The sequence below is a fragment of the Brachyhypopomus gauderio genome, chromosome 1, assembly GCF_052324685.1.
Source record: "Brachyhypopomus gauderio isolate BG-103 chromosome 1, BGAUD_0.2, whole genome shotgun sequence".
Lineage (NCBI taxonomy): Eukaryota > Metazoa > Chordata > Actinopteri > Gymnotiformes > Hypopomidae > Brachyhypopomus > Brachyhypopomus gauderio.
The window spans coordinates 4,744,552-4,758,488 of NC_135211.1; the positions used below are offsets into that span (position 1 = coordinate 4,744,552).

General features: G+C 43.3%; 1 protein-coding gene across 6 annotated transcripts in view; it reads left to right on the forward strand.

Moving 5' to 3' along the window:
• The window catches only part of map4k3a (mitogen-activated protein kinase kinase kinase kinase 3a), a 95,692-nt gene that overhangs the window by 16,427 nt on the left and 65,328 nt on the right, over positions 1 to 13,937 (forward strand). For all 6 annotated transcript variants that reach the window (XM_077015634.1, XM_077015198.1, XM_077015287.1 and 3 more), the window contains exon 2: positions 7,622 to 7,679. In XM_077015634.1, coding sequence (XP_076871749.1) covers positions 7,622 to 7,679 — 58 coding nt within the window. The remainder of the gene's footprint in view (positions 1 to 7,621; positions 7,680 to 13,937) is intronic.

Sequence of the window (13,937 nt, forward strand, 5' to 3'; positions counted from 1 at the left end):
GTCAGGAAGTACATAGGGTTTTAAAGGTCAGACGTGGACCAAACAGTCACTTACTGCAAATGCTGTCGGGCAAAAGTTGTCGCGGCTGGTGGTAACGAGCAATCTGCTGCACCACCCATAAAGCTGCTTATACTTGATGCGTCGCGACTGGTGTGAGGCTCCACGCTGCAAAAATTTCGCAATCGCAGTGGCTGTACTGTCGAGTCACGAGGTCGTGCACCTCTCGATTTTTGTAACTTTGCTCGTTCTGCACTTCAGTGCTGTGTTTTGCTCTGTTATGTTTGCAGGGTTCATCCACATTTACAAGGTGGAATTCAAGCACTTGTACGGCACTTTCAAGGTCCTTTTTCAATATTTTCCAGAACCTTCAGCTTAATTAAGTTACATATTTATACAAATACACATATGGTCAAAATTATTCGAAGCGATTCGCTTTTTATCACATAAAAAATACATCTCCCCAGTATTCGACCACTGTTATTTTTTATTTGTTTAAATATTGTTATTTAATTAAAGGTAAGATATTTGGGACTTTTCAGTACAATACAACCATTGACAAACAGCCCCGTCTACTTTATGTCTAAATACCTCTTATTTGTTATTAACAAACTGGTGTGCAATTTATATCATGTGTAGCTGGTTCACATAAGTTTTATAAACCTACAGCTTTGATGTTGTCTGAAAAATGTTTTAAATAAAAGGTTTTGCATTTTTACTGCAACTGTCATGCTATATGATTCATTCACTACTTTAGTGCTACCATTTGAAAACTGATTATGTGGGGCCATGCAAATTATATTACATGTAATACTTAGGTGGAGACATTTTTCTAACGGTGGAATATGGGTACTCTTAACCACTCTATTGCAGTAATTCTTTTCGCAATCAATGCAGTGCATCGTGTATGGGGGGGAACCGATATAATTTCAAAAAATAGCGTGATATAGAATTTTGTCATACTGCTCAGTACTAGTCTCCAATGTGAGATAGACCATGACATTACTCCATTTAATACTTATTATTTGCATGGAGATCAACTTGAGCCGTAAGACGAATATGCATTTGAAGCGTGTTAAAAAACCATACATCAGACATTTACTCCTTTGACCTCTTTTTCAGTTGTTTGTTTTATTATATTTTCACTTTTTACATTTCACTTTTTACATGAAAAATCTAAAATCTGCTTTATCTAAACCTTATATTTTGTATTTTATGTTGGCCTTTAAAAACAGTATAGTAATGCTTTATAATTGTTTTCCAATGTGCATCTCCATTATCAAAATCAATTAATGACAATGGGGATTTTTTTGTACAAACATATGTAGAAATATTGCCTTATATTGGCTGCATGATATGGACAAAAAAAACTTGATTTATGATAAATACCTCAATACCAATCTCCAAATGGTTTTTACATTTGATATTTTAAGTAATAATTAAATGTCACATAATTACTTTATAACATGGATTTGGAAAATGCATTGTTTTACAATGTATTAGGCACAGTGACAGAACATGTAGTGTTTTAATTGACAATAAGTAGTCTAAATTAAAATAAATTACCTCTTACTGCTTGCACAGCAGAATGAGCCTTGCCGGCTGAATCCATAGCCTGTCACTGGATATAATGGTGTTTGTAACCGTTGTGTTGATCCTCACCCAAGTTCTATGTCGCCTGTGTGTGTGTGTAGGCTATATATATATATATATATGAATAGAAAAGGTACGTTTGTACAAGTGTAACAGACAGTCACCAAGATTTTGAGTTGTTTGAGCTTTATGACGAGTTTTAACAATTACTTTGCAGACGTTTTTTTTTTTATGGGTTCACTGAGTTATGGATTAATATGCCCTTAATTTACAGCCGAGATGCTCTTGAATGGAGCATTGTGGTTTCTCCTTCGGGTCAGTAAGCAAGAGGCTGTAAAATGACTCATTTATTTTGCTTTTGTCTAGGTGTAAGTAAAACTGTTTCTGTTAGCAGCGTGATGCTGTTCATGTGTTAATTGTGTTTGTTTTTTTCAACCTGGGTGACTGCTATAAGCTGTTATTAATGAAATGAATCCTCATGAGTCATACAAACCCCTTTATAGATACAAACAAGAACTTCTGTCTCATAATTCATGTGTCTTACATAATATGTGATTCTCTATATTGCATAGAAGAAGGCAGTCTGTGGCTGTAGGGCAGTGGGTGTAGGCTACAGGCTACATTTGTGTACATCTTCAGATCTTGCATAACCTCATGGTGGGTCCCTATGAGGAACCCTCATCAGTATGAATACGCAGCGGAGGTGCTGTTTCTCGTGGAGAAGAGCTCTCAGCGACGCATTCCGGTTTGCTGATTGCGAGTTGTGACCGAAATGAATCGTCCCATGAACTTGAACCGCATTGCTCCCGACATCCTGTCATTTGTTATTCTGGGGCTTTGTGTCGCTGCTTTCGGAGTGTATCAGTTTCTGTCACTGCCTATTCCGTCACTGTGGATTAGCTGAAATACTGAAACGTGTCCTAAAAATACATAGTCAGAATCTGCTTGGCTTACCAAAACTATTTTTGGATACCGAGCCAAGTCTTCGGTTAAGAATCTCAGTCTGCTTTCACCACTCGGTTTGTGTGATCAATGAGGGTGAAGGCAGGGGCTTGCTGTTCTTTTCTACAGATTCAGTTTTCTAGAAGCATTTCCACTCTCTCCGTATCCAAAACCACACTTCTGTCTAGATTGTTGCTCTAGATTTTCAAACAAGCCCACCAAACTTAGGCATTTGCACTTGCTACGGGCTAAATTGCCACTAGTCCACCGATATACCAATATTTTGCTTTCTGTCGACGTACAACAGTGAAAACAGAGATGATGTAGATATCCCAAAGGAGATATTAGCACCATTTGTGATTCGTGTTCACACCATCTGAGTCAGGTGTTGGAGCAGGATTGCTACCAGACTTGCGTTTACCTCGCAAATTATAAGAAACCTGAATTAGTTTTAGAATTACAGTGCGTAATTGACGCTATGTTTGGTGTGTTGGTGTCCAGTCAAATACAGTTTTAGGTTTCCTCACTGGTTCACAAATTTAGTTTTGGCTCCTTTGTTTGCCTTATGTAAAGCGCCGAAGCTGAACAGTGTAACAGGTTGTTAACCAAGCTGTAATCAGCTGCAGAACAAACAGATTTGATAAAGAAACAACTAAAGTTAGCTAAGTTATTATTTTTGATGCACCAGCAAGTGCATTTAATGTCATCAGCTAAATGCGCAGTGCCTGGTGAACAATCTGGCTAGCAGGACTAGTGCCCTGCTCTTAAGGGCAACTGCCTAATCTTGTGGTAGGGAACTGATCTTGTGACCTTGATAAATATGGCATATTTACATTTTTTATTTAACAGGACAGACTGTGGAGAATTTATGTGTAAATACTGGTTTTGTGATACTCTGACTGAGCTCAACTAATTGGGCCGGTATTTTATAGCTGTTTATCAGCCCAAATATCTAAATGGCATTTATTGGCAGCTGCGATTGTAATTTAAGTAATGTTGGTTAACTTGCCTGCTTGCAATGAGGTTATGAGGTTACCTTGTAAGTATTACAATTTAAGCAAAACGTCCTTGGTACTACTAGATAAGAAAAGGTCTGTGTCGTGTGCCTAAGAGCACGCTCTGTGTGTGTGTGTGTGTGTGTCGTGTGCCTAAGGGCATGCTGTGTATTGCTGTATTAAATCTTTTTTCTTGCTTCTGATATTCACGTTACAGGGAATTCCTGTAGCCTTCATGACACATTAGCAATAGTTTGAGTATTTATTAGTAAACAATCCATATGGATATTTTAAAGGCAGATACTGATGCAAATACTTATTGGGCCAATTACAGTATTAGAATAGATTATAATTGTAATAGATTGTAATTGTGCAAAGCAGTCTAACAAATTATCTAATGTTGTATTAAAGGATTTCAGAATTTCCATCAAAAATACACATAAAAAAAAAAAACACAAGATCTTTTGAACTAATTTTGTATTTGTAGAGTTAGGAACTAGGCTACTACCTCAGAGATCCAGACCACACTTGTTTTGCTTTATACATATAGGGAGTAGGGAGTTTATGAACATGCACATTTTGCCTGAGCATGAGAAGAAACTGTAACCCATTCATGGTAATTTGCATTCCTGAATGGGTTTTATTGTCTAAGAGAAGCTAACTAAATGTACAGCAAATTAGTGTGAACATTAAATATATCAAAAGTGTGATGTGCTCATTAAGCCATCAAAAGAACTACAGGAATTTTGTATACAATGCGACTGGAAAAGCAACACCCACCAATGAAATGTACACCTCTAAAATATGTGATGCTTAGAAACAGCAGTAGATTATCTGAGCACCTGCTGCTAAGGGTAGTTAGGTAGTGTTACCCCTAGTTGAGATTAGGACTGCCCCATGACAGACTGTTCAGACGTGATCTCATGATTGAAAACCATTTTGAACCTATAATTTTACCCGTGGCTGTCATGTGCAGCTTTGTGTACACAAATGCCAAAATAAGTATTTCCTAAATATATGTCTGGTCAGTTATAGCTCATATGTTTGTTATGTTCAGGTTTTTAACAACACAGCTTATTGCAGTTGCCTCTTGTTAGATATCGTTTATCTTAGACTCTAGCGCAAATTTATTAGGTTTTCTGAATGAATATCCTAATTTTGGTGTTTTATATCATGGGCACAAATTATTGAGGCATTATTCCCTTAAACACCCATTACTTAAAAATAAATAAATAAGACTTTCGCTTTCTTGAGCCCTTATACTAACCCTCCTCTCCTTTTCCTAGAGCTCACATCACTAATCCCAACCTCCCTCTCCTGGCGCCCACATTACTAACCCAACCTCCCTTTACTAGAGTACACATTATTACCCCAACCTCCCTTTACTAGAGCACACATTGTTACCCCAACCTCCCTTTACTAGAGTACACATTATTAACCCAACCTCCCTTTACTGGAGCACACATTACTACCCCAACCTCCCTCTACTAGAGCACACATTATTACCCCAACCTCCCTTTACTAGAGCACACATTATTACCCCAACCTCCCTTTACTAGAGCACACATTATTAACCCAACCTCCCTTTACTAGAGCACACATTATTACCCCAACCTCCCTTTACTGGAGCACACATTATTACCCCAACCTCCCTTTACTAGAGCACACATTATTACCCCAACCTCCCTTTACTAGAGCACACATTATTACCCCAACCTCCCTTTACTAGAGCACACATTATTACCCCAACCTCCCTTTACTAGAGCACACATTATTACCCCAACCTCCCTTTACTAGAGTACACATTATTACCCCAACCTCCCTTTACTAGAGCACACATTATTACCCCAACCTCCCTTTACTGGAGCACACAATATTACCCCAACCTCCCTCTACTAGAGCACACATTATTACCCCAACCTCCCTTTACTAGAGTACACATTATTACCCCAACCTCCCTTTACTGGAGCACACATTATTACCCCAACCTCCCTTTACTAGAGCACACATTATTACCCCAACCTCCCTTTACTAGAGCACACATTATTACCCCAACCTCCCTTTACTGGAGCACACATTATTACCCCAACCTCCCTTTACTAGAGCACACATTATTAACCCAACCTCCCTTTACTAGAGCACACATTATTACCCCAACCTCCCTTTACTAGAGCACACATTATTACCCCAACCTCCCTTTACTAGAGCACACATTATTAACCCAACCTCCCTTTACTAGAGCACACATTATTACCCCAACCTCCCTTTACTAGAGCACACATTATTACCCCAACCTCCCTTTACTAGAGCACACATTATTACCCCAACCTCCCTTTACTAGAGCACACATTATTACCCCAATCTCCCTCTACTAGAGCACACATTATTACCCCAACCTCCCTTTACTAGAGTACACATTATTACCCCAACCTCCCTTTACTAGAGCACACATTATTACCCCAACCTCCCTTTACTAGAGCACACATTATTACCCCAACCTCCCTTTACTAGAGCACACATTATTACCCCAACCTCCCTCTACTAGAGCACACATTATTACCCCAACCTCCCTTTACTAGAGCACACATTATTACCCCAACCTCCCTTTACTAGAGCACACATTATTACCCCAACCTCCCTTTACTAGAGCACACATTATTACCCCAACCTCCCTTTACTAGAGCACACATTATTACCCCAACCTCCCTCTACTAGAGCACACATTATTACCCCAACCTCCCTTTACTAGAGCACACATTATTACCCCAACCTCCCTTTACTAGAGCACACATTATTACCCCAACCTCCCTTTACTAGAGCACACATTATTACCCCAACCTCCCTTTACTAGAGCACACATTATTACCCCAACCTCCCTCTACTAGAGTACACATTATTACCCCAACCTCCCTTTACTAGAGCACACATTATTACCCCAACCTCCCTTTACTAGAGCACACATTATTACCCCAACCTCCCTCTACTAGAGCACACATTATTACCCCAACCTCCCTTTACTAGAGCACACATTATTACCCCAACCTCCCTTTACTGGAGCACACATTATTACCCCAACCTCCCTTTACTGGAGCACACATTATTACCCCAACCTCCCTTTACTAGAGTACACATTATTACCCCAACCTCCCTTTACTAGAGCACACATTATTACCCCAACCTCCCTTTACTAGAGCACACATTATTACCCCAACCTCCCTTTACTAGAGTACACATTATTACCCCAACCTCCCTTTACTAGAGCACACATTATTACCCCAACCTCCCTTTACTAGAGCACACATTATTACCCCAACCTCCCTTTACTAGAGCACACATTATTACCCCAACCTCCCTTTACTAGAGCACACATTATTACCCCAACCTCCCTTTACTAGAGCACACATTATTACCCCAACCTCCCTTTACTAGAGTACACATTACTACCCCAACCTCCCTTTACTAGAGCACACATTATTACCCCAACCTCCCTTTACTAGAGTACACATTATTACCCCAACCTCCCTTTACTAGAGCACACATTATTACCCCAACCTCCCTTTACTGGAGCACACATTACTACCCCTGATACCCCGTTTCTGGAGCCCACATTATTAACCCTACCCTCCCTTTCAAGCATGTGTGCTTGGCTGTGCTGTTGCTAGGAGAATAAAGAGAAGTTGGACACTGCTTTATCACAGAAAATTTAATCACATCTATTTTCATCTTGTGCTCTTGTCCATTTTTGATGAACACGATCATAATTCATGTGATGTTCAGGTTTTTAATTAGATACCCAAGATGTTTTCAGCATCTCAGCTTTTTGTTGATTTATAAGACAGTTGTTTATTTATAAGCAGTTGTTTTTACAAAAAGGTTGAATATTTAATATTTCATCTGAGCGGAGAAATAATATGTATGGCTCCCTGTGTGTTGGGTCTCTGTGTGTTGGGTCTCTGTGTGGTGGTTGGGTGTGTGTGTGTGTGTGTGTGTGTGTGTGTGTGTGTGTGTGTGTGTGTGTGTGTGTGTGTGTGTGTGTGTGTGTGTGTGTGTGTTTATATAATGGTTCTTGATGGGTGGTTGTTCTTTTCTTTCAGGCTCGAAATGTCAGTACTGGGGAGTTGGCTGCCATCAAGGTGATCAAGTTGGAGCCTGGTGAGTTATCTCTTTCTTCTCCACCACCAGCCACACAAGACACCACCAGTCTGCTTCCTAGCTGCCACACCACTACACTACAGTACAGTCTCTGACAGGGCTGAGTATGTTCATTTGAAAGAGTTTGATAACCATAGGTTACTTTCAGTTCTTTATCAGTACCAAAACAATATTTTTTTCGATACTGTTTCTGACAGAAAATACAAAAAAATGACTATTCACACACTATTTATTCAACAACCGACATGAGTAATTTCCATCTCGTACTGTCACACTAACCCTAGATAACAAATAGATTTTAGTTTACCCTTATTTCTTACTTTTGTTTCGGTGATTTGAGATGCAGACCTTTTCCTCGTGATGTATCGCAACATCCGCTTATAGTGAGTGGGGAATTTGAGAGAAGTGTCAAATGTAGGTCGAAAGTCACTACAGTCACTGGTGAGGTACAGTACAGTTCACTACAGTCACTGGTGAGGTACAGTACAGCTCACTACAGTCACTGGTGAGGTATAGTACAGCTCACTACGGTCACTGGTGAGGTACAGTACAGCTCACTACAGTCACTGGTGAGGTACAGTACAGCTCACTACAGTCACTGGTGAGGTACAGTACAGCTCACTACAGTCACTGGTGAGGTACAGTACAGCTCACTACGGTCACTGGTGAGGTACAGTACAGCGCACTACAGCCACTGGTGAGGTACAGTACAGCTCACTACAGCCACTGGTGAGGTACAGTACAGCTCACTACAGTCACTGGTGAGGTACAGTACAGCTCACTACGGTCCTTAAGAAGAAGTGTTTATAGTTATTGATAAACAGGTTATTGATAGAAATGTTCTATCAACATCATCAAACATGCTAGTGCATTTTCTATTAATAATAATATATTATTATTATATCATATTATTTACTCATTAATAAGTAATCAAAGCCAAAAATGTAATACAGTGACTTTTTTTCCAGTAATTGTAAGAATGGTGGTGAAGATGGTGTGAAAGGTGAGGTGGTTGGTGAAAAGTCTTTCAACACACAAAAGTCTTTAATATCTATTAAGACTTTAAAAACACAGAAAAGCAAAAGGCTGGCAGTGCAGCGTAATGAGGTCTAGGTAGTCTGAAATAATAGTGCGGTGAACAAATTCGGGCAGCTTGGAGACTGTTGTTGCATAACCAATGTGTCCACAGGAACCTGTGGGTCTTAATAGTGACTGGGAGAGGGGGAAAAGAATGAGCTAATAAATTAGATCAGGAACAGGGCGGTGCTTTTGGGTCGGAGTGAGTGTGTGTGTGTGTGTGTGTAGGAGTGAGTGGAAGAGGGTGTGTGTGGGAGTGAGTGGAAGAGGGTGTGTGTGCTGAAGCCTCTTCGGGTGGGACCAGCGAACCATGACAATAATGTAATGCTTTATTGCATTATTGGGAATTTATTATAATATTGGGTACTACAACCCTTAACCCAGAAATTAATCAGCATGTACAAAATTAATGCTGCAGTTATTAAGCTATCAGTAAGGACACTAGTTGACTATGGAGGTTAATAAATAAAAGTAAAATCTTAATCAAGAATTGCCATCATCCTACCACTAGTGAGGTGCAGTTCACAGAGGTGCAGACACACGTGGATAACCATTAATGAGACGAGGTGGATAACATTAATGGGGGTTACACAAAGTAGGGCTATGAAATATTCCCTTGACACATAACAATTTGGGTTGCTACTGACATTCATAACCTGACTTTGAACAAATGTCTGAGAAATTTGAGATGAGAATACAAAAGAATTTTGACATGAAACACAAGGAATTTATTTTCAGTGTATGTTTTGGTGAGCGATTGATTGGTTTTGTTTTTCTTGTGGAGACTACAATATTGGGTGAAAGGTCTTGCTCGAATACACATTTTCTTTTTGTTTCTGTTTTTTGTGGTTTCCTGTGCCCTTGTACATTGTAAACGATCTATCTTTGCTCGAGCTTCAGAAAACCGTTAGTCTTCAAACTCAAAATCACACCGTCCCTTTAAGGCACCTGATTGAGATTCTGGCAGCCTCTGCTTCTTTTGACCTCTTCCCCTTTAATGCTAAATGCAAATGCTCGCGGTGCATGGCCTGACCTGCACTCCTGAGCACACTGCCATGCTTGCCGCCAGAGTCCGTCAAAATCCCCTTGCAGGTTTCTACGGGCGTGCCGTAAGGCTCCTGTCTGTTTTTTTCGTTGGTTTGTTTACAGGGCTGCGAAACTGTGATTAGAATGACATAGATGATATGAATAACTTACAACCCCCACTCCCCTCTGACAGTACTGCCCGAAACCTCTGAGAAAGGTCATAAGTGTTTTTCATTGCCACTGCAGTGGATCAGTAGGTTTCTCCCCGTAGCGCAGTACGTAGGCCTGGGGAAAATCAGAGCCCCGGCGCCGGGGGTTTGCACTGGAGATGTCACTTGCTGATCAAGGCCGTCTGTCATGGGTCTTGTCAGCGCTTGCAAGTCAGAGGCCTTTTGATTCAAAGCAGAGTGGAGAAGAAACGGTCGGAGTCTCGGGCAGCCTCCCCTGCGTCGGCCCGGCCGCTCGGCGCCAGGAGCTTCCAAAGCGACGGATCTGGCGTTCCGAGCTGCCGGAGCGCATCGCTAATCTTCGTCCGCCGCTGCGGCATTTGTTCGCCCGCCGCTGCGAAATTACCGAGGGCGGGCGGTGTTCCTGGAGGTTGCGGGAAGACGGAACGCCTCCAGCGTCCTTCCCTGGGAGTCTTGGTGAAGCGCGGTCTGCTACACCGGCGCACGTGTGGGGTGGCACGGAACCTGCACGTCAGACACGCCCGTGGCTTCAGTCCCCTTCATCCCTACAGAGTGAGGAGTGGGCTAAGAACAACCACTCTCTTACAGCCACCGTTTCCACCACATTCCTACAGTACCGAACGAGCTTTTCTGGAGATGCGCATGTGTGCGTGCATTTCCATCTGTAAACCTGCACGGTAACATCAGAGGAGAGATTCAAGCGACAGACTGGGTTTGTGGCCGGGCTCGGGTATGAGATTTTTTCCCCGGAAGCGCAGATCATCCTGCCGCGGCTGGGGAGTCATTTGCTCTCATCAAACCTAATGATACGAAGAACGATAAATAAACGGGAGCGTAACAGCTGTCGTCTAACGGGCGATTACGCCGCGGTTGTCGGCCCTGCTTAGTCCCCGTAGTTCTCGGCCCCAAATAATGTGGCGTAGCGTGTAGCTGATGCCTTCTCCGAAAGTGCAGCGGTGGTGAGTTCTTCAGTGAGATCACTCTTGGATCAAAGGGAGTGGAATTTGATTGGCTGCGGTGTGTTTAAGAGACAACTCAGGGCTCCACTGTTCCTGATGAAATAGCTGGAATACTGGCTTTCTCCCGCCAACCCCACAGGGCAAGGCTGGTGCAAGCTTGGAGAAAGTCTTAATTATATTTCAGAAGATTACCCATGATTCCTTTCTTCCATTCACTTCATATAGGTATGATGTTTTATTTGTTCCTTTTTTTTCCCTGTCTTTCCTAACTGCACCCAAAACACGACCTTAGTTGTTTTGACCTAAATTTAGACCTGTGTGATGCCACTGCTCAAGAATGGAGGAGACCACTACCTGTCTGCTATTCACAGAATCTTATATAAACAAACTGTGTGTGTGTGTGTGTGGATGCTGCACTGATAAATGTCCTTCAGCACAACTGGCCTTTTACAAAATGTAGCTTCTGTGCCACCAAGATGAACAAACTCTTAATAATGAGCTTCTGTTTCCTCCCCACACTTTTAACCTCAGTTAAGACCCCAGCCTTATTGGAATCATAAGAAATCAGTTGACACGACATTTTTGGACTAATTAGTGCATTTGCGCTGCATCTATCTCCCGAATTCGTCCCGCGACCGCGCGGCGATCCTGGAGGGGGGAGGGAGAGGGGGCAAGAGGCTCAGCAAACTGCCCCGTTCAAAGTGAAAGGAGAGAAACAGCGTGCTCGTTTGAGCCCGGGACCGACGCTGTGGGCGCCAGCGCACGGCTTTGAGCTGCCCTCGTTAAGACCGCACTCTCTATGGGGGGTTGTCTGGATGTCTGCATGTAGATGCACAAAGTGCTGCAGTCTGTGTGTGTGTCTGTGTGTGTCTGTGTGTGTGTCTGTGTGTGTGTCTGTGTCTCTGTGTGTGCGTGTGTGTGTGCGCGTGTGTGTGTGTGTGTGTGTGTGTGTGTGTGTGTGTGTGTGTGTGTGTGTGTGTTTGTGTGTAGGTGTGTTTTTGTGTGTAGGTGTAGGTGTGTGTTTGGGTGTGTGCGTGTGTTTGTGTGTGTGCGTGTGTTTGTGTGTGTGCGTGTGTTTGTGTGCGCGTGTGTGTTTGTGTGCGCGTGTGTGTGTGTGTGCGTTTTTGTGTGTAGGTGTGTGTTTGGGTGTGTGTGTGTTTGTGTGTGTGTGTGTGTGTGCGTGTGTGTTTTTGTTTGTGTGTGTGTGTTTTTGTTTGTGTGTGTGTGTGTGTTTTTGTTTGTGTGTGTGTGTTTTTGTTTGTGTGTGTGTGTTTTTGTCTGTGTGTGTGTGTGTGTGTGTGTGTGTGTTTGTTTGTGTGTGTGTGTGTGTGTGTGTGTTTGTGTGTAGGTGTGTGTTTGGGTGTGGTTAGCGGGTGAGGAAGCACAGTAAACCCTATGTGGTTCCCGCTGGGCCTCGTGTCCTGAGTCCTGCTGTCTAGCAACTCTGTTCGCCTGAGAGGATGATGTGTGTTTGGGTTGTTGAGGATGATGATGACCCTTCGCTCTGAGCAGGGTTCATGCAGGGTCATGCCTGAGGTAGGTGTGACCACATTCAGTAGTGTTGTTTAGTGGAATGAATTTGAATTTTTTTTTTTTTGAAGGGAACCATCCCTTCACAAAACCAAAAGTCGCCATTTACATTGTTTACCAAGCGCACAGCAATATCAAAGCATCAATAAACACAGCTAAAACATTGTAATATTTCATGCTGATAGACTATGCTTAATGGCTGATGGGAACCCCAAAGTTGAGTCAGCTTCGTGGTACCCAACCACCTCAACACCCACAGCCCAGCATCAGTGACTCCAGCGTCTCCACAACAACGTACAGAACTGTATGCTTTACTAACCCAGAGATCAAGATGAGCCATAGAAGTGATTCATAGTCACTCCAGCCTGTGAGTGGTGTTGGGGAACGACCAGTCTGTGAGTGGTGTTGGGGCACGACCAGTCTGTGAGTGGTGTTGGGGAACGACCAGTCTGTGAGTGGTGTTGGGGCACGACCAGTCTGTGAGTGGTGTTGGGGAACGACCAGTCTGTGAGTGGTGTTGGGGAACGACCAGTCTGTGAGTGGTGTTGAGGAACGACCAGTCTGTTTAAGTGGTGTTGGGGATTGACCAGTCTGTTTAAGTGGTGTTGAGGAACGACCAGTCTGTGAGTGGTGTTGGGGCACTACCAGTCTGTGAGTGGTGTTGGGGCACGACCAGTCTGTGAGTGGTGTTGAGGAACGACCAGTCTGTGAGTGGTGTTGAGGAACGACCAGTCTGTGAGTGGTGTTGGGGCACTACCAGTCTGTGAGTGGTGTTGGGGCACGACCAGTCTGTGAGTGGTGTTGGGGCACGACCAGTCTGTGAGTGGTGTTGGGGAACGACCAGTCTGAGAGTGGTGTTGGGGAACGACCAGTCTGTGAGTGGTGTTGGGGCACGACCAGTCTGTGAGTGGTGTTGGGGAACGACCAGTCTGTGAGTGGTGTTGGGGAACGACCAGTCTGTGAGTGGTGTTGGGGAACGACCAGTCTGTGAGTGGTGTTGGGGAACGACCAGTCTGAGAGTGGTGTTGGGGAACGACCAGTCTGAGAGTGGTGTTGGGGAACGACCAGTCTGTGAGTGGTGTTGGGGAACGACCAGTCTGTGAGTGGTGTTGGGGAACGACCAGTCTGTGAGTGGTGTTGGGGCACGACCAGTCTGTGAGTGGTGTTGGGGAACGACCAGTCTGTGAGTGGTGTTGGGGAACGACCAGTCTGTGAGTGGTGTTGGGGAACGACCAGTCTGTGAGTGGTGTTGGGGCACGACCAGTCTGTGAGTGGTGTTGGGGCACGACCAGCCTGGCCCTGGCTTTGTTTTTGGAAAGGAAATATACATTTACCGATGACCAGTAACAGAGCTCTGAGTGAGAGGGGCAGGTCAGCAGACAACCCTCTAACCTGTAGCCACTGAACAAGTAGCTACGATCATATTGTGGTTTGTTCTATATGAAGTACTGTGGAGTTAATTATGCTGTACACTTTAT